This window comes from Acomys minous (assembly GCF_964271855.1).
Source record: "Acomys minous genome assembly, chromosome: 18".
NCBI lineage: Eukaryota > Metazoa > Chordata > Mammalia > Rodentia > Muridae > Acomys > Acomys minous.
The window spans coordinates 50,751,669-50,774,278 of NC_140501.1; the positions used below are offsets into that span (position 1 = coordinate 50,751,669).

The 22,610-nt window shown below is 40.5% G+C and overlaps 1 protein-coding gene across 3 annotated transcripts in view; it reads left to right on the plus strand.

The window, feature by feature from the left end:
- ADAM28 (ADAM metallopeptidase domain 28) overlaps positions 1-21,674 on the plus strand; it is a 53,605-nt gene extending 31,931 nt beyond the window's left edge. Inside the window, exons 15-23 of one of the 3 annotated variants that reach the window (XM_084766929.1) lie at positions 837-939; positions 3,753-3,912; positions 6,864-6,944; positions 7,262-7,346; positions 14,806-14,911; positions 16,673-16,751; positions 17,484-17,552; positions 18,784-18,830; positions 21,501-21,674. In XM_084766929.1, coding sequence (XP_084623055.1) covers positions 837-939; positions 3,753-3,912; positions 6,864-6,944; positions 7,262-7,346; positions 14,806-14,911; positions 16,673-16,751; positions 17,484-17,552; positions 18,784-18,830; positions 21,501-21,516 — 746 coding nt within the window. In that variant the 3' untranslated portion in view covers positions 21,517-21,674. Of the gene's footprint in view, positions 1-836; positions 940-3,752; positions 3,913-6,863; positions 6,945-7,261; positions 7,347-9,659; positions 9,969-14,805; positions 14,912-16,672; positions 16,752-17,483; positions 17,553-18,783; positions 18,831-21,500 lie in introns of those variants that run through there. The other 2 variants (XM_084766930.1, XM_084766931.1) reach the window with 2 other exon arrangements.
- The last annotated feature ends 936 nt before the right edge of the window (positions 21,675-22,610 follow it).

Consider the following 22,610-nt stretch of genomic DNA (forward strand, 5'->3'; position numbering starts at 1 on the left):
ATTGAAGAGGAATTTAAAATTCAAGACTAAATATGGATCAAACAATAATAATTGTGCGTTAATCTAATGTCACCAGGTCTCCCCGTCCAGGGGACATGGTCAAAGGTGAGGCACCAGAGTATGTGAGAAAGTAATATCCCACTCTCCACTCTACTGTGGAGAGTGTTCTGTCCATTGGCTAGATCTGGGTAGGGGCTTAAGGTTTACCGCCTGTATTGTCCTTGGCTGGTGCCTTAGTTTGAGCGGGACCCCTGTGCCCAAATCTGCCTATCATAATGTTCTACTTGTAGGCTTCTAGGACCCTCTGGGTCCTTCTACTTTGCCTTTCTCCCATGATTCTCTCATCTAGAGTCCCACTAGAATGTCCTCTCCTCTGTTGGTGGCACTCAGAGGAAGGACAGCAGGTTACCAAGAAGAGACTTGATACCCTATGAGCATATGCAGGGGGAGGTAATCCCCCTCAGGAACAGTCATAGGGGAGGGGAATAAGGGGAAAAGAGGAGGGAGGGAAGAATGGGAGGATACAAGGGATGGGATAACCATTGAGATGTAACAAAAATAAATTAATAAAGGAGAAAAAAATAAAAATAAAATAAAATAAAATAAAATTCCAAAACCATAACAAAAAAAAAAAAAAAGAAAAAGAAAAAGAAAATACCTCAAAATATAAAAAAATTGCAGTAAAAACATTTCCATTCTCGAGGATTTTAGACAAGGGTTATTATTACATTTGTACTTCATATGCTAAATTTATATTTTGTTAATGCTCCATAGTATTACTTTCCTTACCTATTTTTGTCTTCAAATATTCCACTTTCATCTGTGCCTGATCCCAGAAACCAAGGTGGCAAATGAGTCATGTTACAAGCAGAACGAAAGTGGGTCAAAGTACGGATACTGTTACGTAGAGAACGGCACACACATACCCTGCAAAGCAAAGTAAGTGGGCATACTGTTGGAATCTTCTCTCCACAACTCCCCCACCCCAACAACGATGGCACACTTCCTCTCACATAGGTTGACATAGTCTAGTTCAAGAGAAAGTGACTCCCAGGCTAGAGCAATAGTTCAGAAGTTAAGAGCACAGGCTGCTATCACCAATGACACGGGTTCAGCTGCCAGCTCCCACGTGAAGGCTTTTAACCATCTGTAGCTACAGTTCCAGGGGGAACTTAAGCCTCTCCTGACTCCCTTGAGCACCCAGGGTGCAAGTGGTACACATACACACACAGGCAAAACAGTCACACACACAAAAATTAAAATTAATGTATCTAAAACATGTAAACAGAATTTGCATATACCTTAGGTGTTTTTACAGTCTAGTGTTTTTCTTTATGAGTTTCTGGGTAGAAAATTTTATCTACCCAGACAATCACTATAGATGTATGCATGTGTATGTATATATATGCATGGGAAAGACTATACTATGAAAATCACCCAAATCAGCAAATCACCCAAAAAACTCATTTTAATATTAGTATTGAATTCCTGAAAAAATAATAAAAACCACACCAGATGAACTTGAGACTTTTTAATACATTTTTTATTCTGCAACTTTAAATTCAACCTAAATATGTTATTTTATTTATTCATTTTTATTTATACATATCAGGTATGGCAGGTACACACAGAGGCCATATGAGGGCATCAGATGCCCTGCCACTGGAGATACAAGGTTGCTGGAAACATAACTCTGATACTGTGAAAGGAACAGCAAGTGCACCTAGCACATAAGCATCTCTCCTGACCACCCACACCTGTATAATAGTGGATCAAACGTTTTCCATCTGCTCCAAATTTTGTAGATATAATATATAACAAAAGGTTGAATGATAAGAGCATTTCTCAAAGTTTTTCTATTAAACAATGATATTGTTGGACAATCAATATTAAACTATTTGAGGCCAGGCTTGGTGACACATTCTATTAATTCCAGCCCTGGTGAGGCAGAGACAAGTGGAGTGGATCTCCATGAATTTGAAGCCAGCCTGGTCTACAAAGTGAGTCCAGGACAGCCAGGGCTCTGTTACACAGAGAAACAATGTCTCAAAAAAAAAAAAAAAACCAAAACAAACCAAACAAAGAAACCCAAAAATTAGTTTGGATGTAGAGACCCATTGAAGGGATCTAGGCTTAAGGACAAACCATATAGTGTGACCTTTCCAATATAGGGACTCAGAGCAGATGCAAAGATGAAACAGTTATGGGAAAGGCAAAACACACGATTCAGCAAAGCACTACATGGGGTGTGAATAGGGCCATTCCATCCTTCCTCTCTATAGGCTGTGGGTGTCCTGTTAGCCTTCATAACTGTGTTACCAGTTGATGATGACTGTAACACGATACTCAGACATTTCATCCTCCATCAGACACCACCTAGTCACTTAGTAGTCACTGCTTGTCCTGGGCAGTTATCCCCACATTTCCTGTGCCCAGCCAGCACCATCCTTACAGATTCATTCTGCATCATTGCCTGATTCTTGAAAAGCATCCGTCCTATCAAAGCTTGGAATAGCTGTGCCTTGCTAAGTTTCCCATCCATATGTTCTCCAACCATGAGCAACAACAGAAAAGTCTCATTCTCTCCTTTCTAGGTTCCATGTTCACCAGCTTCCTCTGACTTTTGCATAAAGCAATTGACTATGGATGTATCGGCTTTGGCCTTCCTTACATTTTCTGGTGGTGGTTGGTTAATGGCTTCCCTGAGTTGAGCAGCTTCATCTGCGGATGTGGAAGGAGAACTCTGAGGGCCACACTTAATACTTTTAAATGTCAAGAGATCTCTGGCTTTGTGCAGGCCATTCTGTTGTGGAAAACTGAGCCTTTTACCTTTTAGAGTTTATCTAGGAAGGCAAAAATAACAAAAATGAAAATAAGTGGGTGTCTAGGTACCTTAGGGAGGTCAGGGGCCTGGCCTTAGTGTATCTTCGATCTCCACCCCCACCTACTTTTCTCAGTCAGCGATGGCTTTGCTAGCTCCACATGTCATGTCCGGTCCCAGTTTGCTTTCTATCTCTGTGATGAAGCTCCCTGACCAAAAGCAACGTTTGGAGGAAAGGATTTATATGGCTTAATCTTCTATGTGGCAGCTGATCACTGAAGAAAGCCAGGGCAGGAGCTGAAGGCAGCAACTGATGCAGAGGAAAGGGAGGAGTATTAATTACTGCCCTATGCCCCATGACTTGCTCAGTCTACTTTCTTATACACCCTAGTACCACCTGCCCAGGGATGGTACTGTCTATAGTGAAGTGAGGCCCTCCTACATCAATTATTAATCAAGAAACTACCCTGAAGAAATGCCAACAAACCAGCCTGACTAGGGGGCAATCTCTCAATTAATGTTCTCTCTCTTTCAGTGACTCCAGTTTGGGTCAAGTTGACAAAAACTAACAGGCACACAATCCATCATCAAAATTGGGGGAGGAGGAAGGATGCCCAGAAATAGGGCATGCTTCCTTATTCAAGACTACAGTCCACAATTTAGGCTTAGGGTTCTGCCCTCCTCCATTAGGGAAAACTTAAGACAACAGGCAAACATTGGTTGTAAAGAGATCTGCATTTGAGAAACAACATATTTTGCTAAAACTGAGGGTCCCATTGATGCAGAATAAAGACACTGTACATAGGTACAACCAGAAGTCACTTCTAAAAGGGAAATATTATTTAGTAAATATTGATAGCAAAGTCTGGCTCATGTTTGTATAAAACTGAAATTTGATCCTAGGATAACATTTGTAATTTCTTGTTTGTAGAGATGTCATGTGTGGGAAGCTGTTCTGTGAAGGTGGGGCAAACGATCTGGCCTGGAGAGGGCTTACAATATCTTTCCTGACATGTAAATTATTTGACCCTGAAGACACCAATCTAGGCACAGACATGGTGACTAATGGAACCAAGTGTGGAAATAACAAGGCAAGTTGAAATTGTGCTTCCAAAATTCATTATCCCACATATGTACCTCAACTCAATGCTGTTGATTATGATTTATGTAAGCATAGTCCACATGCCAGGATGATACAGCCTGTAGAAGAACAGAGGAAAAACTAAAAGGTCTGAAACAATTAGACAATTAGTAACTCACAAAGTGGTAAGTTCAGAGATGCAACAACTTTCACCAAAAACTTGGTGATGCAATACCACCATCAAGGACCAAAGTTGTTTTTCCTTGCCTCCTGCCATGTCGAGCATGCTGCTGTACTATTTATGCCCATTGTTCACCATTAAACTTTGCTGAAGCAGGAAACACAGGCTGTCCTTTGTGTGCCTTTTCTTAACAAGAAGGCAGTTTGCTCTGAAGCATTATATAGCTATCAACATAACATGCATTTTCATTGCGCAGAGTTTTTTCACCCAGTCTCTCATAGTGCACCTGACCAAGGTCTGGGAAGTACCACAGTTGACCTATGCTTCTTTAAGTTCACTCACAGGTCTAAGGAAGGACTTGGTCAGCCCAGGGGGCACAGAAATACCTACCCCATTAATATACTCAGATGTCTATAGCCACCTTCCACGTATGTCAAACAGTTCAAATTAGCAACAATCCCTGAACTCTACTTCAATACACTTAGATCTTTACTGTTGAAAGTTTCCCTCTTGGTATTTTTTAAATTTTATTTTTAAATTTATATATTCGCTTTATAACCCAATCATAGCACCTTTCCTCCTTTCCTTCCGGTCCCTCCCTCCCACCCTCTTCCTCTTATCCCTCCCCCATTGTCTTCAGAAAAGGGTAGACGCCCCACCAAGCCACCCAAGCATATTAAGTTGTATGAGGACTGAGCTCCTCTTCATCCACTGATGCCAAACAAGGCTTCCCAGTTAGGGCAAAATGATCAAAAGCAGGTGACAGAGTCCATGTCATAGACAGCACCTGCTCAACTCACTAGGGGACCCACATGAAGATCAAACTGCCCATTAGTTGCATACGTGTAGGGGGCCTAGGTCCAGTCCATCCATGTTCTTTGGTTTTTTGCTTCTGTCTCTGTTCCATGGAGAATTTTATTCAAGTGCAATCATACAAGGAAACTCAAGTGTAAGGAAAGAATAAGAACAGTGCCACACTCCACACCCGTGACCACCTCCTGTCTTCCTTGGAGCACCATGTTCACAATATCTTTTGGCCATTGATTTATGCATTCCTACACCCATCCCTCTGATAGCACTTACTAAATGCCCACCATGTTTTTTGGATCATGCTATCCAACTTCATAAATATTTGGGTAGGGCATTCTTTCTCTTTTATTCATTGAGTCTTTCAGTAAAATGTGATCAGATACATCCCTATTTCTCCCTTCTACTCTCCTAGCACCCTCTCCACCACTTCCTCTTTATAACTTCATTTATTATCATCCCCCACCCTCATCCTCCTCCTGCTCATATGTGTCAGGGTGTAGGAACATACCCTGGAGCATGAAACCTACCAGTTGAGTTGTCACACACTCAGAGAAGAACAATAACCTCTACTCTAGCAGGTATCAACTGCCAATAGATCCTTACTAAAAGGTAGGTCCTGAAGATCATCTGCGACACCTATGCAAAAAGTGTGGGTAGTTTGATGTTATCATGTGGGTCTTGTTAAGGAAATTGAACCAACTATACCACTCCTACACAAACTGAAAAGAAATTAATATTCTACTACAAAGACACTTATATACCTATGGCAATTGCCACTCTGTGCACAATAGGTAGGAAATGGAATAAACCTATATGGCTATCAACAAATAAATGGGTAAGAAAGATATGGTATCTTTGGATTAGTAGCTGTAAAGAAAAAGAAAAGTACAAAATTTGCTGGTAAGTGGATATAACTAAAACAAATTATCCCAGGTGAGGTAACTCAGGATCGGAAAGGCAAACTTTGTCAATTCCAGTGCTTCAAAACTGGTGGGTGGTCAATCAATGGCAGGTCCTCTGGTAATGCTAAAGAGGAAAAGAAGAATATCATTTGCTTTCCACTCACGGTATTTACTGTAGTAGCACCAGCTGTGACATGATTTCATCACTTACTTCCAGATGTTAATTATAGCTATGCTTGAATCTCTGATCCACAATGTGAGGAACTGTTAGAGTAAATGAAATACCCATCAAGAGAGAAGCAAAGGCATCATAGAGAGGGCTCCCTGGATCCAGAGTCCGATTTGTCTCTTTCAAAACCTGCTAATGTTTTCCTAATAACGTGTTGAGAGTTTGGTCACTGACAGATGAATCAGTGGTTAAGAGCACTTGCTGGCATTCCGCAGGACCCAAGTTTGGTTCACTGCATCCATATGGCTCACAACTGCATGTAACTTCATTTCTAGGAGACCTCAAACTCCCTTCTGGCCTCTGCGAGCTCCAGAATATGCATGACAGTCACTCGCAGACACATAGAAAAACTAACAATAACAAATCTTAAATACAGCAGGACATTTGTAGATATGAACTCAATGCTATGGCAACCGCATGAACAAGACCTGTGTGAGCTCAAGCCAGGCAAAATCCCAATAGATAAGAGGCACAAAGCCCCACGCCTACTTGAGGTACCATTAGAATTTGCTATCTACTGGGTGAAAGAGTGCCAATTCTCTCTAAAAGCATACTCCCTGGCTGTTGACCACACTCCAGTGGATTCAAGAGTATCTGCACAGCGCAAATTAGTCCTGATTTTTTTGTTGTTGTTGTTTTAAAGACGCAAAGTTGGGTGGCTAGGAAAGAGGCTGGACTTGGGAAGAGTTAGGGGAACAATTCTCAAGGAACTAACAAAAAGTTCTTTTAAAAAGTGAGTTTGAGGACAGAATTGATGAAGACTCAGTTCCAGCTAGTTGTTGACAGAGATGGAACCATTGGAAATGCTTTGTGGAGTTCATGTTTACACATCATTTCAGGTGTGCATTAACGCCAAGTGTGTGGACATGGAGAAGATATACAAGTCAGCCAACTGCTCCTTGAAGTGCAAGGGGCATGCAGTAAGTTTGAAAAACCTGTATCCCTGGTTTGCTGAGCCTAATGCAATTCTAGTTCTGCTGTGATCAAGCTGAAAGAATGTGTCAGGTATCACAGCTACTATGCTTATCTGACACTCAGGAGCAGATAGTGTGGGAAACTACCTCTGAGAACCCATTACTGAAACCCTTGTGTGTCATTTCATACCTCATCTGGATAGGTGAAATCCAGAAGAGCAGGGGTCTTTCTCATGTCAAAATCAACTTCAATGTGGAAGAATGGGGCCTTGAAGGGTTCACCAAGTCACATGGTGGCGCTCACAGCATCCTTCTTCCACTAGGTGTGTGATCATGAGCTGCAGTGTCAGTGCAAGGAAGGATGGGCCCCCCCTGACTGCACGGATCCTACCACAGTCTTCATATCTGGTCTGATAAATTGTCTTCTTATGCCAAGCTCTTCCTATGTGTTTGTGTTAGTTACTTTCCTGCTGCTCTGATAAAAATGTGCAACAAAAGTGAGATAAGAAATGCCAGGCTTATTTGGTATCATAGCTTAAGGGTGTCACCTATTATGTTGGGGAAGCCATGGCAGTGGAGAGAGCATGAGACAGCTGTTCACGTTGAATCCATAGTCAAGAAACAGGAAAATGAATTCTGGTTCTTACCTTTCTGCCTCTTTTTAAAAATATATATAATTTTATTACAATTTGTTTTCTTGACTGTACTCGATTGTATCCTTTCCTTTCCTGAACTCCACCTAGATTCTCTGATCCTCCCTACCCACACTACACCCTAGTTCATCTCTCTCTCTCTCTCTCTCTCTCTCTCTCTCTCTCTCTCTCTCTCTCTCTCACTCAAAACTCAAGAATAGAGCAAAACATAAATAATTCAAAAACTGCCAAAACAAAACCTTCACAGACCCTCATGGAATCTATCTTGTGTTGGCCAGCTCCCCCTGGACATGAGGTCTGTCCTGAGGATGACTTACAAGCCCAGCACAACTCCACTTGAGAAAATGGAATTTTCCTTCCTGGCAGATATCAATTACAAATGGCTTCTTGGTTAGGGGTGGGATATTGTGTCTACTTTCTCTTGTCCCTACTGAGACTTTGTCTTGAATGTATGCAGGTTTTGTGCATGTCATCACAGTCTCTGTTAGTTCATTTGTGTCGGTCCTCTTGTGTCATCCATTACCTCTGGACCTTACAGTCTTTTGCCTCCTCTTCTGCATAGATCCCCAGCCTTGAGAGATTTGATAAAAACATCTGTTTAGGACTTATCTCTGTCCCTGGCCCAAGGAATGGCTGTACCTACATTTAGGGTAGGTCTTCCCACCTCATTTAATTTAATCTAGACACTTCTTCACTGACACCCCAGAGATTTGTTTTCTAGAAGATTCCAGATCCCTAAGCTTAACAGGACTAACATTTACTGTGGCATATAGAGTTCACCATCTCTTTTCTATCCTCATCAAATTCCTGTTCTTCAGCTATTGGTCATGTGGTACTTACTCCCAAAGTCTCTTTAGCAAGCAACATTCAAATCATAATTTCAACAGTCTTTCATTTGTCAATCTTCATACAAAAAGACACTTTCAAGCTTTTCATTTGTAATATTACTTTTATATCATATTTTCTTGCTTTCTGTTTTTTTCCATTTCCACAGTAGACACACTGTTAGGTCATATGAACTTAAGAGACTCTGAAAACATGACTTGGATTTTGTTGGTAGGTCTTGTTCTTTGTTCTGTTCGCTGAGTTATTTGTTTTTATTTTGAAGTGTGTTGTCCTGTTCACTCACATGATGCCTCCATTTCACTGGACTCGCTTTCTTTGTGGTGTGTCATCTTCATTAGACCGGGAAGTAGGCTAACTCAAACTGGCCCACATGGGTTTTCCTTGCATTCTGGAGTGCTTGTGGCCCCTACTGACATGTCTTTGGATAGAGGATAAGGCTGTGAGGAGGAGGCAGGCCTCCCTCTTGGTTGTAAAGGAGGCGAATGAGCCAGAGCCGGAACTTTTGCAACTAGTTGCCATCATGAAGAATATGCCAAGTAGAGGAGAAAGTTCTTTAAGTATTCCCTTCTTACTTTCCTCCTTGAACTCTTTTCTCTGCATGGTTCTGGATGATTGCCTGGAGCCAGATTTGACCAGCTCTGGGTACTCCTGTGCCAAGCCCCAGTGTGTCTAGGGAGAGATTTCTGGATCTTTGTCATGAATCAATATTGTTCACAGAGGATAGGACTGAAGATGTGGTTAGGAATAGGCCTGAGTGAACTGTTTTTCCCACATTCAAATACTCTTAGATGTTTCAAACAGAAGAATAACATTTACTTTTTAATGTTCAGGCTTCAACTTACTTTCTGTTTACCCAAATTTCTTTACTTCCTATCTCTCTGGAGATTGTAAACTTCATTACTTTTCAAGGTTATATAATATTATTATCATGATTTATCATGCTTGGAGTAGGTTCCAGGCTACATTCAGAACAGAATCAACTATTAAATTAGAAAACTCTTGGATGATTCTGATTTTCACTAAAATAACCTTAAACTGTGACATTGCTCTTCTTGAGACCTTGATTTTATATATATATATATATATATATATATATATATATATATATATATATATATATATATATATATATATTAAACTATGGGAGTTCTGAATTCTTATGGGGCTGGTGAAGATTCCACATACAAATTTGACATTATCCTAATTGATCCATTCCATAAAGATCAGAAGAAATACTGACTCCAAGTGGATCACTAAAACCAGTCCGCAAGCACAGAGGATGGTGGGCTGGCACCTGCAGGCTGCAAGAGCTATGGCCTTGGGAAGAGGCCACCAGCTCCTTCGTTCAGTGGGTGGTTCTTATCGTTCAGCTGGGAGAAGAAACAGCAGTCTCTGGCCCCACTGTCACCGTTGAAACAAGCGATGTTTGTAGTGAAATTCATGTCCAATAAACAATTTAGGACAGTAAAATTTACTAAGAGTGTGAGTAGTCTTTCAAGAAGATTGTCTTCACCCAACTTTCTCAGTTACATTTAGGAGCATTTATTTATGCCTCAAATAGTACTATTTATATTCTGTTAGCAAGGAATCCATACAAGTAGTATTAAGTTTTTAAAATTGGTTCTGCTTCATAACTATATTGGAATATGCAGTTTTATTTGTTCTTTAGTTAATTGACAGGGGGAAACCTAAAAGCATATGATGAGTGTCTGTATGAAATATTTTGGAACATGTTTACATTTTGTAACTTTGTTTAAAGACAACAGCTCCTTCAACCATTTATAATATTTTTGGCTGAGAAACTTCTATTTTGTTTTATAGTCTGCTGTTACTTTTCCTGGTTTCTATTGAAAGTCAAATTTACTTAGTGAAGCTTTTAAGGCCACACTGCATGAATTGTTTTCTACTAAGTCATATTGTGTCCACAGGTAGAAAACAATGTGATTTGGAGACACAAATGTATAATTATTTTCCAGGTTGACATATAGCCTTTAAATAGTTAGATATATAATATACAAATCACTGTTTCTAATTGGACTCTCATCTTATCGAAAGTCTCTGAACAGACTCTAGTTCTTATAAACATGGCTGTTACATTTCAACTTCATTATCCAGTGACTTGGCCAAAGACTCTAAAAGCATAAGTAAAACTAACTTCTTATACACATTAAATGAGCCAAAAATATGTGCAAAAAAGTAAACATGCTGCATGCATACATTATCAGACAAAGTACAGTGACAAACATTTATAATTTCTGTATAGTAAAAGGAACCCATAAATCCCTCAGCCAGAGTTTCACCTGTACAGTACATTTCTATTTACGCTGCCCATAGTGTGTAATACACCAGATCTCATTTGTAGCTGACAACATAATATATTCCACTGCCCCCCTGGCTCTCCCCACCAGCATCTTACTACCTTCTGCTTCCTAAAATGCAAAAAATGGGGATTTTTCTAGTTAATACTTAGAATAATTACACGGTAAGAATATATTATATGGAGCATATGGTAAAAGTCATTATTGTTTATTTTATGGCTTAGCACATAATCATGTGTGCATGTATTCTGTGTATGAACAGAAAAAAGTATGAACATAAACTTTGCACTGTGTCATCCTGTGTGTCCATGTTTTCTGTGGGCTAGGTCAGTCAGTACCATTGCTCATATATAATCACAACTAAAATTTATTATTTTATTCCATGAGTTACTGGTAGAATATTTTAAAAATAGCCACTCTACAGGTGGATTTGCCGAGATGATTCAGCAGTTCAGAGCACTTGCTGCTTTTACAGAGGATGCTGCCTTGATTCCCAGCACTCATAAGATAGCTCACAAACATTTGCCAGTTGTGGGGCACCCTCTTCTGGCCTCTTCAGGCCATGCAGTCACATGGTGCACATGCATGCATGCCACCAAACACTCACACACAAATAAAGTAAAATGAATAAACCTTTGACTGAATTTTTATATTATGACTTGGACTGTGAGAGACTTTCTGCTTGGTCATTTGTATACACGGATAGAACACATGTCTTCTTGGTGGATTTACATGGCCATCACTGTATACTGATGCTGTCTATCTCTATTGCTTCTTGCCTTTCAAAGTCTACAGTTCCTGGAGACCAAGATGGCTAAACCATACTCCTTCATATGTCTGCATTGCTATAACATCTTAACACTTACATTCACCGTTTCTGAACGCTCTTGAAACTTGCATCTTTAAAAAAAAAACACGCAGGTTTAAAATGATTCGTATCTCACATACCTTTGGGTTTAGCTTAAGCTTTCAAAATAGGCTGGAGAACAAATTACTGATGTGCTGGGGCCCAAAGCCTTAATGATATTGGGCAGTTTCTGTGTGTCTTGCCTCACCTAGGCTTCTTATTACTCCTTTTCCATTTTGTTTTGTTTTGTGCCATATTATAAACCAGTTGTCCACTTTCTTAGCCTTTTTCTTTTTATTATTTTTGAGGGTGTGCATCTTTTATTCTTTTATTAGTTGTCCTAAAATATTCCACTTCTGTTTATTGGTCTAAGTAGATTTTGCTTTTGGAGTAGGTTTGGAAACACAGCAACAACATTGAGCACAATGTACTGGGTTTTTCCCTTGCAACCCTGCACCCCCGGTGAAGAGTGGGTGCAGCTTACAGTCCGTACAGTTTACAGCCTTATGGAGACATCATTATTACCCAAAGCACAGTCCCTCTTAGGCTTGCTCTCAGGTCTTTGCTCGCTCTCTCTCTCTGCTTTTCCGTGTTTCTAAACCGTTCCTCCTCCTCTTCCCATGCTTCTCAGTTTTCATTGTCGCTGGAGATTATACCCGAGACCTTGTGCATGCTAGGCAAGTCGTCTCCCACCAACCTACCTCTGAACCTTCTCTTTCTGGGATCACTTTCCTCTCTGTCTTTTTGTTAAATTATATTTGTATCAGTGTGTTGAGGATCCCATACAGTGTATTTTGGGTCTATTTGCCTCTTTCTCCCAACTCCTCCTCGTCTCGCCCTCCCACCTGGACTTCCAGACATTGTCATCTTCTTCTCTGCTTCCCCATCTTGTCCTCTCCTGTGAATGGAGGTTGGGTCCTCCCTGGAGTGTGTTGACCTACTAGGGGGTCACACCATTAAAGAAAACTGACTCTTCTTCCTTTATGTTTTTCCAATTGCTTGCTACCTCATTGATGTCTACAAAGAAAAATTTCTTATTCTTTAGTACTTTCATGGATTGAGGAAGTTGTTTGTTTTGTAAAAGCATGATGTATGCGCTTTAAGGTCACCATTATTAGTTAGCAATAGAAGGAGCTAGATTTGCTGTTTAATTTTTTCTGTCTTAAACTGCACACTTACTCTAAGTTGTTGTTGTTGTTTTTTTTAAACCCAAAGCCACAAATTTGTTCTCTCAGATTTGGAGTGTTTGTAAACACTACTTGTGGGGAGCCATGCTAAATTCAGCCATGTTAGAAATCCCGCGCTTAGGCTGCAAGCTGTGACCTTCGAGTTGCTGACCCTTGCCGAAAGAGGTCTTGTGTTCTAGGCTATCTTTGGGTTTTTTACCTTTGAAAGAAATAGGGAAGTCCTTACAGGGAGCCACCCAAAGGATTAAGGAAGTTCTTATAGGGAGCTTTCTAAGCTATTTTGTTCTTACCTGCAGGCTAGACAAAGTGGCATTAAAAGAGGTCCTGTTGACCTTGCTCTATAAAGTCTCACTCGTCTGCATTAAAGAAAGTCTTGATCAGAAATTTCCAGACTTGACTCAATATGTCTCATATCTCTGTCCCCCACTTTTAATCCCCACTCCCCCTTTCAGGTGAACTCTGGTTTGATTTGTCCAGTGGGCCGGGACAACTACTCCATTTATGTCCTTTGATATGGTGTTCTTAAAATACTTAATATTTTAGTGTTAGTTCAAATGCACCCACTCACCCTCATTCTGAAGCTCAGTTGGATCTATCAGAAATGACACAGAGTTTTATTCCCCTTTGACTTCATTGAACAATAATTTTATGGAAGTTGAAGATAATTAGATATTTGAAAGGACACCATTCTCTTATCTTAAGTTCTGCTTTCTGGGTTGTCTACATCTGCCTGTGTATTTTGTGTTCATACTTGTAAGCATTTCTTGCATTTTTGTTACTGTTAATCTTGTTACTGGATTGCTAAACCATGTCCTAGAGCAGTGGTTACTCTGTTTTTCAGATACATGTGCTTTCTGCCCTCTGGTGGTTTCAGATGATTATAAGAGAAATGAACACGTGCAATTGCAAAGGATCCAGATTGAATTTATTACTTAGACTAATGGGTAAACAACAAAGACAAAGCATTAATTATGCTTCTATCTGTTTTTTTTTTTAACTCGTGCCTCAGCTCTTTATTTATCAATAGGAGCAATACCATCTCAAGGGCTTTAATTTCTTTCTTGTTTCATTCCAAGACTAGATTTAAATCTGTTTGTTCCTGTTCCGTTTCCCTCCTTATCCCTTATCCTTCTGTAGTCTCCCAGCGTTCACTATCCTATTACTGCAACCACTCTTCTTCCCCTCAAAGAATTCTCAGGAAGATGACACGTAACCAACCTCCTATGGAAGGTTTCCTGTGAATTTTTCTTTTACTTGCTCAGTATAAACATTAGCACTGCAGTTAGGAACAACGCTGCTTACATTTTGACAACTTTGCTAGTTTTCTTGTTCCTTTGACAAAAAAAATATTTAATAAGTATCTTAAGGAAGGAATGCCTTGCTTTGGCTTACAGTTTTGAGGATGTGGTCCACCATGGTGGGGAAGTGGGAGTGGGAGAATGAGGTGGCAGGTCACATGTTACGTACTGTCAGGAAGCATAGAGATGAGTGCAGTGCCCAGAGGGTTTTCTGCTCATTCTCCCTCTTCAATTCAACCTGGGGATCCAGCCCACATGCAAGGTGGGTCGTCCCTCCTCTCCCTCAACAGACTAGATAATGGTAAAGGTTAACCATTATATTAGTTGTGGGAGACTTTCCAGGGAGACAGCTTCGTTTGGTAAAAGCTAGCTAAAATTTATGAAAAAAAAAAAAAAAAGGTCAGACCAGGTGCAGTGTCAATCCATTGTAATTCTGTTACATGGGAGTTCAAGGCAGGAGGATCACAACAAGTTTGAGACTAACCAAGGCTACATAGTAAGTAAAAGGCCAGCCTGTGCTACCCGGCTGGATCCTTTCTGAAAAGGAAAGGAAAGAAGGAAGGCATGGATGGAAAGGAACGAGGAAGAAAGAGAAAGAAGGAAGAATGGAGGGCGAGGGGGGAATGAAGGGAAGGGAGGAACTGAGGAAGAAAGGAGACAGACTAGAGCGAGGCACGCTCCTTGGTCCTCACCAGGGTCCCTGTGCTCTCTGTTGCAGACTTCTCCATCGTGGTTGGTGTGCTCTTTCCCCTGGCAGTTATATTTGTGGTGGTTGCTATGGTGCTCCGGCACCAAAGTGCCAGAAAGCAGACGAGAGTTCAGAGGTAAGCCTTTGTGCTTTGCGAGCCCTTTAACCTTTAGTTTGACATTGAAGCCTATGACTTAATTCTTCAGGTTTAATTTTGTTTTTACTTCAAACACTGAGAAAACCATACAGGTCTGTTTTTCACAGAGTACAGACTAGGTGTCCCTTTGACTGGGCGATTCTTCACAGCAAGATATGCATTGTTTTCTCCTGTGAGTGGATGTAATTAATGACAAGAGTGACATTGGCCCTTATTAAGTATTTTTACATCTATTTTAAGAATAGAAGAGAACACATGACAGCTATCTAGTTGCCACAGACTGGCTCAGCCAGGGATAGGACCCTGGAAACAGGGGTTCTCGAATCATCGGTGAACAGAGATTAGGCTTGTGACAAATAGAGAGACTCCAGATTGAGTTTTGCGTCCGAGTGTATTTTGCAGCTAAGCAGTCTAAGTTTTTAAACATACAATTCAAAAGCAGGGGGGCTCGTGGTTACATTTTCCCACAGAGTAGATTCAAGGAAGTCAGTGAGCGATCAGGCATACACAGTACAGGTACAGAATGTGAAGTTATTGTATTGTCATATTTTGAGTTACAACTTTGAATGAAACAATGCAGGGTACGGAACACACAGCAAAGATGTCATCGCTTCTAAGTTACTGGCTTGGCATCAATACGTATGTGCTCCCTTTGTCCAGGGTCAATGTTCTCTCCCTAACGAAACTTGTGCCCAGCACCTGTGTGCAAAGACAGGTTTTTTTTTCCTTTTCTTTAGCTCACTCTTCTGATATCTGAGTGCCACTATCTGGAGTCTTTTGAAATACTCCATTTCTTTGTAGACCATAGTATAACTTATTAACTAATGATTAATTTCTAGCCATGTCTCTTTTAGTAAGTGGAAGTAAAGCAGAACTACTCTGGACCTGGACAGTGCCTGGCTGCAGTCCCGAGTCAGGGTCGTCTCCTAGAGACTGTGGTTACACCTGAGAAGTCCTGATTTGGGAGTGAAGTACAGTTAAAAAGAAAGAATAGATTCCAGCACAAAGAAAGAAAAGAACTGCAGTTTCTCTCCTGGCAGAAGCATCAGCTCCAGTCCAGGAGACTCCCCTTTTCGGGGGTAGCTTCAGGCCTGTGTAGTATTTGTCACACAGACTCCACTGGAGGGGTGACATCTAGTCGACATTGTGCAGAAGGTTTTCTATCATTAGCTCATTGAATCTTTGAGGGGACTTCATGAAGCGGCTGCAGTATTCCCACTTTTTGGATGAAATGTGACTTCTATGTCTCCTAAGGTTATGGAATTCACTTTTAATGAGTGTGGAGGAAACAGGTTAACAAAGGCCTTGCTTTATTCTGAAGTGAAGTGCTGAGGCTTGATTAGCAGGCAGAACCTTTCTTTTGCACACACCATTTTAGCACAACAAGATCATTTTTCATCACTTTCCAAGACGGACTTACTCATACAAAATAACTCTTAGGTAAATACTTAATGAGTCAAAATTAATTGAATGTCATGATTTAGATAAAAGATAACTCAACACCACTATTTTTAGGGATCAGGGTTTTGCCAAGAAACAAAACGAAAATGTCTAGTAATGGTTATTAATCACAGGATAGTAATGGTGGCTAAATTGCAACTAAATGCTGAGAAATGATCTGGAAGAAGGAACCCTAGTAGAAGAGCATGGCACAGGGGACAAAAGATGTTGTCCATCCTCTGTTGAGTGTCCCTGGCACGGTGAAGGTACTGTTCAGTTCACTTATGTTTTTCCTTACAGGCCACCATCCACCACGGATGCCAAACTACACAAGCAGAAGTGTAAACCCCAAAAGGTGAAGGCGGTTCAGCCCCAGGAGGTGAATTCTAGTTTGAACTGTTTTTGTGAAGGCCTGAGTTTATGATTTACCCCCTTCTTACATTCTGACCATGTGTACGTCAGTCATTTGCGCACAACAGCCACCTAGAAATCTACCACACACCAGCAAATAGGAAGGCTTGTGAGCTCTGTGCCTACGCATTCAGTCGACTTCCCATAGTGTTTTTTGTTAACATAAAAAGGAATCTCAAAAAACAAAACAAAACAAAACAAAGCCTTATAGAAAAGACTCATAAAATACAATGAGAATAAGAGGGAAATGCTGGCAAGCTCGCTCTCTCCTTTCCTCTCTCCATCTTCTTTCTCCCCTCCCTTCCCACTCTCATTCTGTCCACCTTGACTCTAAGTTTATTCTTACTCCTGATAAATTCCTCTATAATAAAGTGATGTGTATATTTGTATGTTCAACCGTGTAATACGTAACATGTGTGACACTTATGGCTTTTATTATGTCTTACGTATTTAGGGCTTTTAGCTGATGTGGACCAATATCATAGCATCCGCAGTGATGGTTGTGACATAAGTTATCCCTGGTAGCCCTTGGGAAATCCCCCTGTAAATAGTTCAACTGGGTTACTAGGGTGAGGGTTAGGTCTTCCCCTCACAGTGTCAGCTTCACCCTTGGCATATAGGTGGGGAGATGGTTACTCACCTGCAGGCTGTACTTAGGAGCCTGGCGGTTTCACTGTAAAGTTTGACTTCTTCATTTTAGATGAGTCAGATGAAGAAGCTCCACACGTATGACTTACCCACTGAGGAGAATGAGCCTCCACCTGATGTCGTGAGTTAGCAACTTCCCTTCTCTTCCGTCCAATCCAATCTCAAGGAAACGCTCTCAGAGACACGAGCCACAGTGCTCGACTGTTGATTCCTAAGAGTGTTAAAGACTTGCACGCACATTAACATAAACTCTAAACTCTGCTGCAAACTTCTTTAAAATGATACATGTGGGAATATACCTCTCTATAATTTTACTTCCGAACTTACTCCCTAAATTAAGAACCTAGAGCTGAAAGTTAGTAATGTGGAATAGTCATGTCTCAGTTGGGGTTTCTGTTGCTGAGTTAAAACACCATGACCAACATCAACTCGGGGAGGAAAGGGTTAATTCCAGCCCATCACTGAGAGAAAGTCACTGCAGGAACTGGAGCAGAAGCCATAGATTAGGCTGCTAACTGGATTCCTTTTCCTGCCTTGCTCAGCCTGTTTTCTTATACAACTCAGTACAAAGGGTATCGCCACCCGTAGTGGGCTGAACTCTCCCACATCAATCATTAATCAAAGATGATACTCCACAGACTTGCCTGCAGGCCAACCTATTGAGATATTTCCTTTATTGGGATTTTCTCTCCCCACATAGATCTAGGTTTGTATTAAGTTGGCAAATACCAACCAGTAGAAATCATCTGCTATATAGAATTCATTTTTGATTTAGGTTAATGTAGCAAACATGGGATAGGCTGTATAGATTAAAAAACAACATTTATATCTGCCACTTCTTGAGACTGGGAAGCCTAAGATTGGGGAGCTGGGAGTTCCAGGTGTTTGGTGAGGGCCAGGGCTGCCTCCTGGTTTGTTAATTGAGGGGAAGGAAGAGAAAGAGAAGAAAGGAGGGGAGGGGAGAAGGATTAGAGAGAGGAGGGATACAACAACCTCTTTGCACCTTTTCGCTTAAGGATGTTGATTCAGTTCTGACAACTCCACCCTCAAGGTGTGAATGCCTCTAACCTAACATCACCCCAGAGTCTAGGGCTTTAACAGCTGATTTGTGTGGTTGCACAAAATTTAAGTCTGCAGTAAATGTTTTCATCAACACAGCTGTTGGTACGGTGCTCATGTCTGGATCATATGTATGGAACTAACTGAAAGTGTCAAACTCACGGGTTTAGAAAAGTTCCTGTGCGTGAATTTATAAAGTCACTTCCCTGAAAATGAGTTAGACAATTTCAGTATGCATACACATTTTGAGAAATGGACTCCAAGCTGATTTTCACTCTTTATCTTCTTACTAGCTAATCACAAAGCCAAATTTCCCACCACCGCCAATTCCTGCCTCCTCGTAAGTATCAGATGGTCACTGGTGGATTTTCTGTCAACTGGTTCTAATCCACAGCCTCTCTGTCAATGCTCCTGAGGCTAATTTAACCTCATCATCGCACATTCGCTCTGAGGACCCACTTTCTGTAGTGATTGCACGTGGCTACTGAATCTTTATTATGAAAAACAATTAGTTCTTTTATTGTATGACTATTGAGAAATAACTAATATATCTCTTGTATAAGGTTAAAATCTTTCAAAGAATTGTTTCTGGATGCTCATTCTAGAGGACATAAGATTAGATCATTATGAAATTATTGTTATTTTTCTAAGAGGTTATAAGAGGTAAAATATGAAAAGTCAACACACAAAGGGAAGCTAGAATAAAATTCAGGTGTTTTGTTTTTGTTTTTTTAAGTAAAAGGAAGACTGAGTAGTTCTTTGTGCCCAGCCCTGTGTTGTATGTAGACTAGGAAGAGCCGAAGTCCCTTTTGTCAAGATGTTTCAGAGTTTAAGTGAGCAAACAAGTCACATATGCCTGGTGTACCTAGATGCTCAAATATTATTTGTGCCAAAAGTGTTAGATGTTAGTGAGAAAACACTGTGATGTCAACATGAACGGAGTTGGTGGAGAAGAATGAGAATTGGGCCTTAGAAATTGGAAAGCACTTAAGTGAGTGGTGGGGAGGTGGGCAGTAATTTCCTGAAGTAAGCTTGGCTAAAATGGGGGGGGGGCGGGAATCTGTCATTACTACTGGCTGATTTATTTTTCTGTTTTATCTTAGTAACACAAAAGCACTTCCTTTTCCTATTTTAAAAAGAAGCCTACTTCTGCACCCACATAAAAGATCTATAATGAAATTATTATTGTCTTTTTTTCACCACCACTGGCAAGGAGAACAGTCCCAGTCACGTCATCTAAGGTGTTTGTTGTGGGACAGGGACTGGCATAAGTACCTTGATTCATGTTTTCTCAATAATGAAGAAAAGGGCGACTGAACAAAATCTCTGCTTCAAAGTTGTGGCGACCCCAGCTCCCCATTTTCTCACAGAAGTGCACAAGAATGGTGGGAGTAAATGCAAGATCCCATGGACAGCTTCCCTACACTCATAACTCCCTCTGCACCTCATCCTCTTAGTAGGCTAGTTGCCATGACTACATCCCTATTCCCATGACTCCTCCTGCCTCTGTCCTTGGTCTGCTAATTACTCACACTGGCATTTGAATCCCAGAGAAAGAGCTGTCTCACCCTTTACCCTGGCCTTCTGCTGTTTCTAGTTCTCCATTGCTGATGCGTTAAATAACCTAGAGAGAGTAGAGTTTCATGGAATTCTTTCAATTTTCTTATTAGCATCATCTTACATCTTTCTACCTACTTAACAAATTTCTTTGGATGCTTTGATCATTTGAGAGGTTTTTCTTTCTTTATGAGTCTCAAATGCAAAAGTCTGAAGCGCCAGCTAAGCCAGGGTCTATGATCAGATGATCAGAGTGGAAGCCTCGATGTTTCGGATAGAAAGGAGATGTGATTACTTCCTTATTGCTATTTCTCTTGACATTCAGAGGTTAACATTTCCTGGTTCATGCTCTTTTGTGAAAGATTAAAACTTTCAAGAAAGATACACTTTTGAGAATCCTTGTGCTAACTTAAATGAGCTCCTGTCCATACTCATAGAAAGATGGCTAGAGGACCACATAAACTGTAAACTGTAATTAGTTGATTCAGCCTCTTTGTTTTTACTGTGATGTTGCCTGACTGCTCAAACATTTTGAAGACCTTCCATTTCTCATTTGGAAGGGATTGATAGAGCCTCTAATTAAAACCAAACAGAACGGAACAAAACAAAATCATAAGACACTGGGGAAAAATACATTCATTATTAAATAATTAGATACATAAATTATTAAATTATTAAATAATTAGCAAGGTCTTGACTCTTCTAACTTGTCAAATTAGAACATACAGCTAGGAAAAATACTATGTACGCCCCTCTTGTTCTATATGTCTTTGCCACTTTTTCTTTTGAAGTTTTTATTAACTTTGCTATTTGGGGGAGTTTTCTACAATCCAGTAAAATGGGTTTCTTTAAAAAATTTTAGTCACAGATATTTGTATTCCTACTACTGGCATATTTTAGCCTCCCTTTCTAAATAGAGAATGTTTCAGTTAAAGAAATGAACATAAACCAGAAGTTACAAACTGGTGACTTGTTGGCTGGGTTTGGATTGCAGATGTGTTTCATTTGGTATAAGTCAAAGATGTTGACCAGACAGGTTTTTAAAAACTTTTTTTTTATTAGAAATAAATTTTAAATTGTGAGATCTTGTATGGGCATCTAGATTCCTGGATAAAAAAACCAATCAGATGGTCTGTCAACAATTGAGTCACATAACATCTTCAGCTTCATCAACAGATGCTAGAACAAACATTGTTGGCTGGGTACCAAACATGCCTGCCTTGCCATAACTCTGAGTCATCTAGCTGTTCAGTTTTAGGGCAATGGCACAACTCCATACCTGTTATTAGCATAACTACACAAAACAACCACAATGTCCTTGCCAGCAAGTTGTGAGTGGGTAACTCCCCATTTTGTCCCTGTGAGATGAGGGAGGAGGTATGTTGGGAAATTTCTGAGGAATATTTCCCCATTCATCCTTTCCTCTGGTTGTTGACATCTGGTCCTGCTGCAGCTGTGCTGTGATCTGAAGACAAGGATGAGGTGGACAAGATGGAGCAGAAAGATAAACAGAATTCAACTGAACTTCCTAAGTTGTTTTTGAACTGGTAGATTAACAGTTGTTGAACTGGTTCCATGTTTTGCTGGGACTTCTTGTACAATCAATAAATTTTCCTTGTTGTTCAAACCCTGTCGAGTTGGGTTTTCTCTCACGTGAAATGGCAGTCAGTCTAATGAGTGAAGTCGTTTCGCCATGGCCAAGGTGCATGCTCTCCTGTTATCATGGGAGCATTTCCCTTTATTATACCTGTGTTGTTGCATCCATTGCCAACATCAATTGCCCCCTGACAGTCTTTTCACTCTGTACCTCGAGCAGAATGCCTATCCAATAATTCTAGACCCTGTCTATCACTTCTCATTGTGGGAGCCTTTCTTTCCACGTGGAGGTTTCCTAAGTACAGAGCTACTGTAGTATGGTTGAGTCTCTAGGATAAGACTAGAAACTCAGACACACTCTTCTGACATGGGAATACATCCCTGTCTCCTATGAAGTCTTAATCTGCTTATGAATAACCTTAAGCCCCTGTTGGTTTTGTTTGCTTGTTTGGTTTTTTTTTTTCCTCCCCTTGTGTTACTAACTCTTCCCAGGCAAAGATTTACTTTGTGCTTTTAAGACAGCTACACTTATTTGCTATGTATGTGTGTGGTGATCAGAAGAGAACTTGCAGGGATTAGTTGTTTCCATCTACAGAGTCCTTAACCCACTGAGTCATCTCACTTAACTCCACAGGAAGTAAAGCATGCACAGGCAATATGTATATGTGATGTATGGGTGCCTGCCTCTCTCTCTGTGTGTGTGTGTTGTGTGTGTGTTCCTACACCATTGCATGCATGTGTATGGAGCTTAGAGGAAAAATTAGTGAGGTCAGCTCTTCCTATCCAATTTATATAAGCCCAAGGGACTGAATTCAGGTCACCAGGCTTACTCTACAAGCACCTTTACTTTCTGAACCATCTCACCATCTATCACTTTATCTTTTTCTTTTTCTTTTTTGTATTTTTTAATTAATTTATTCTTGTTACATCTCAATGCTTATCCCATTCCTAGTATCCTCCCATTCTT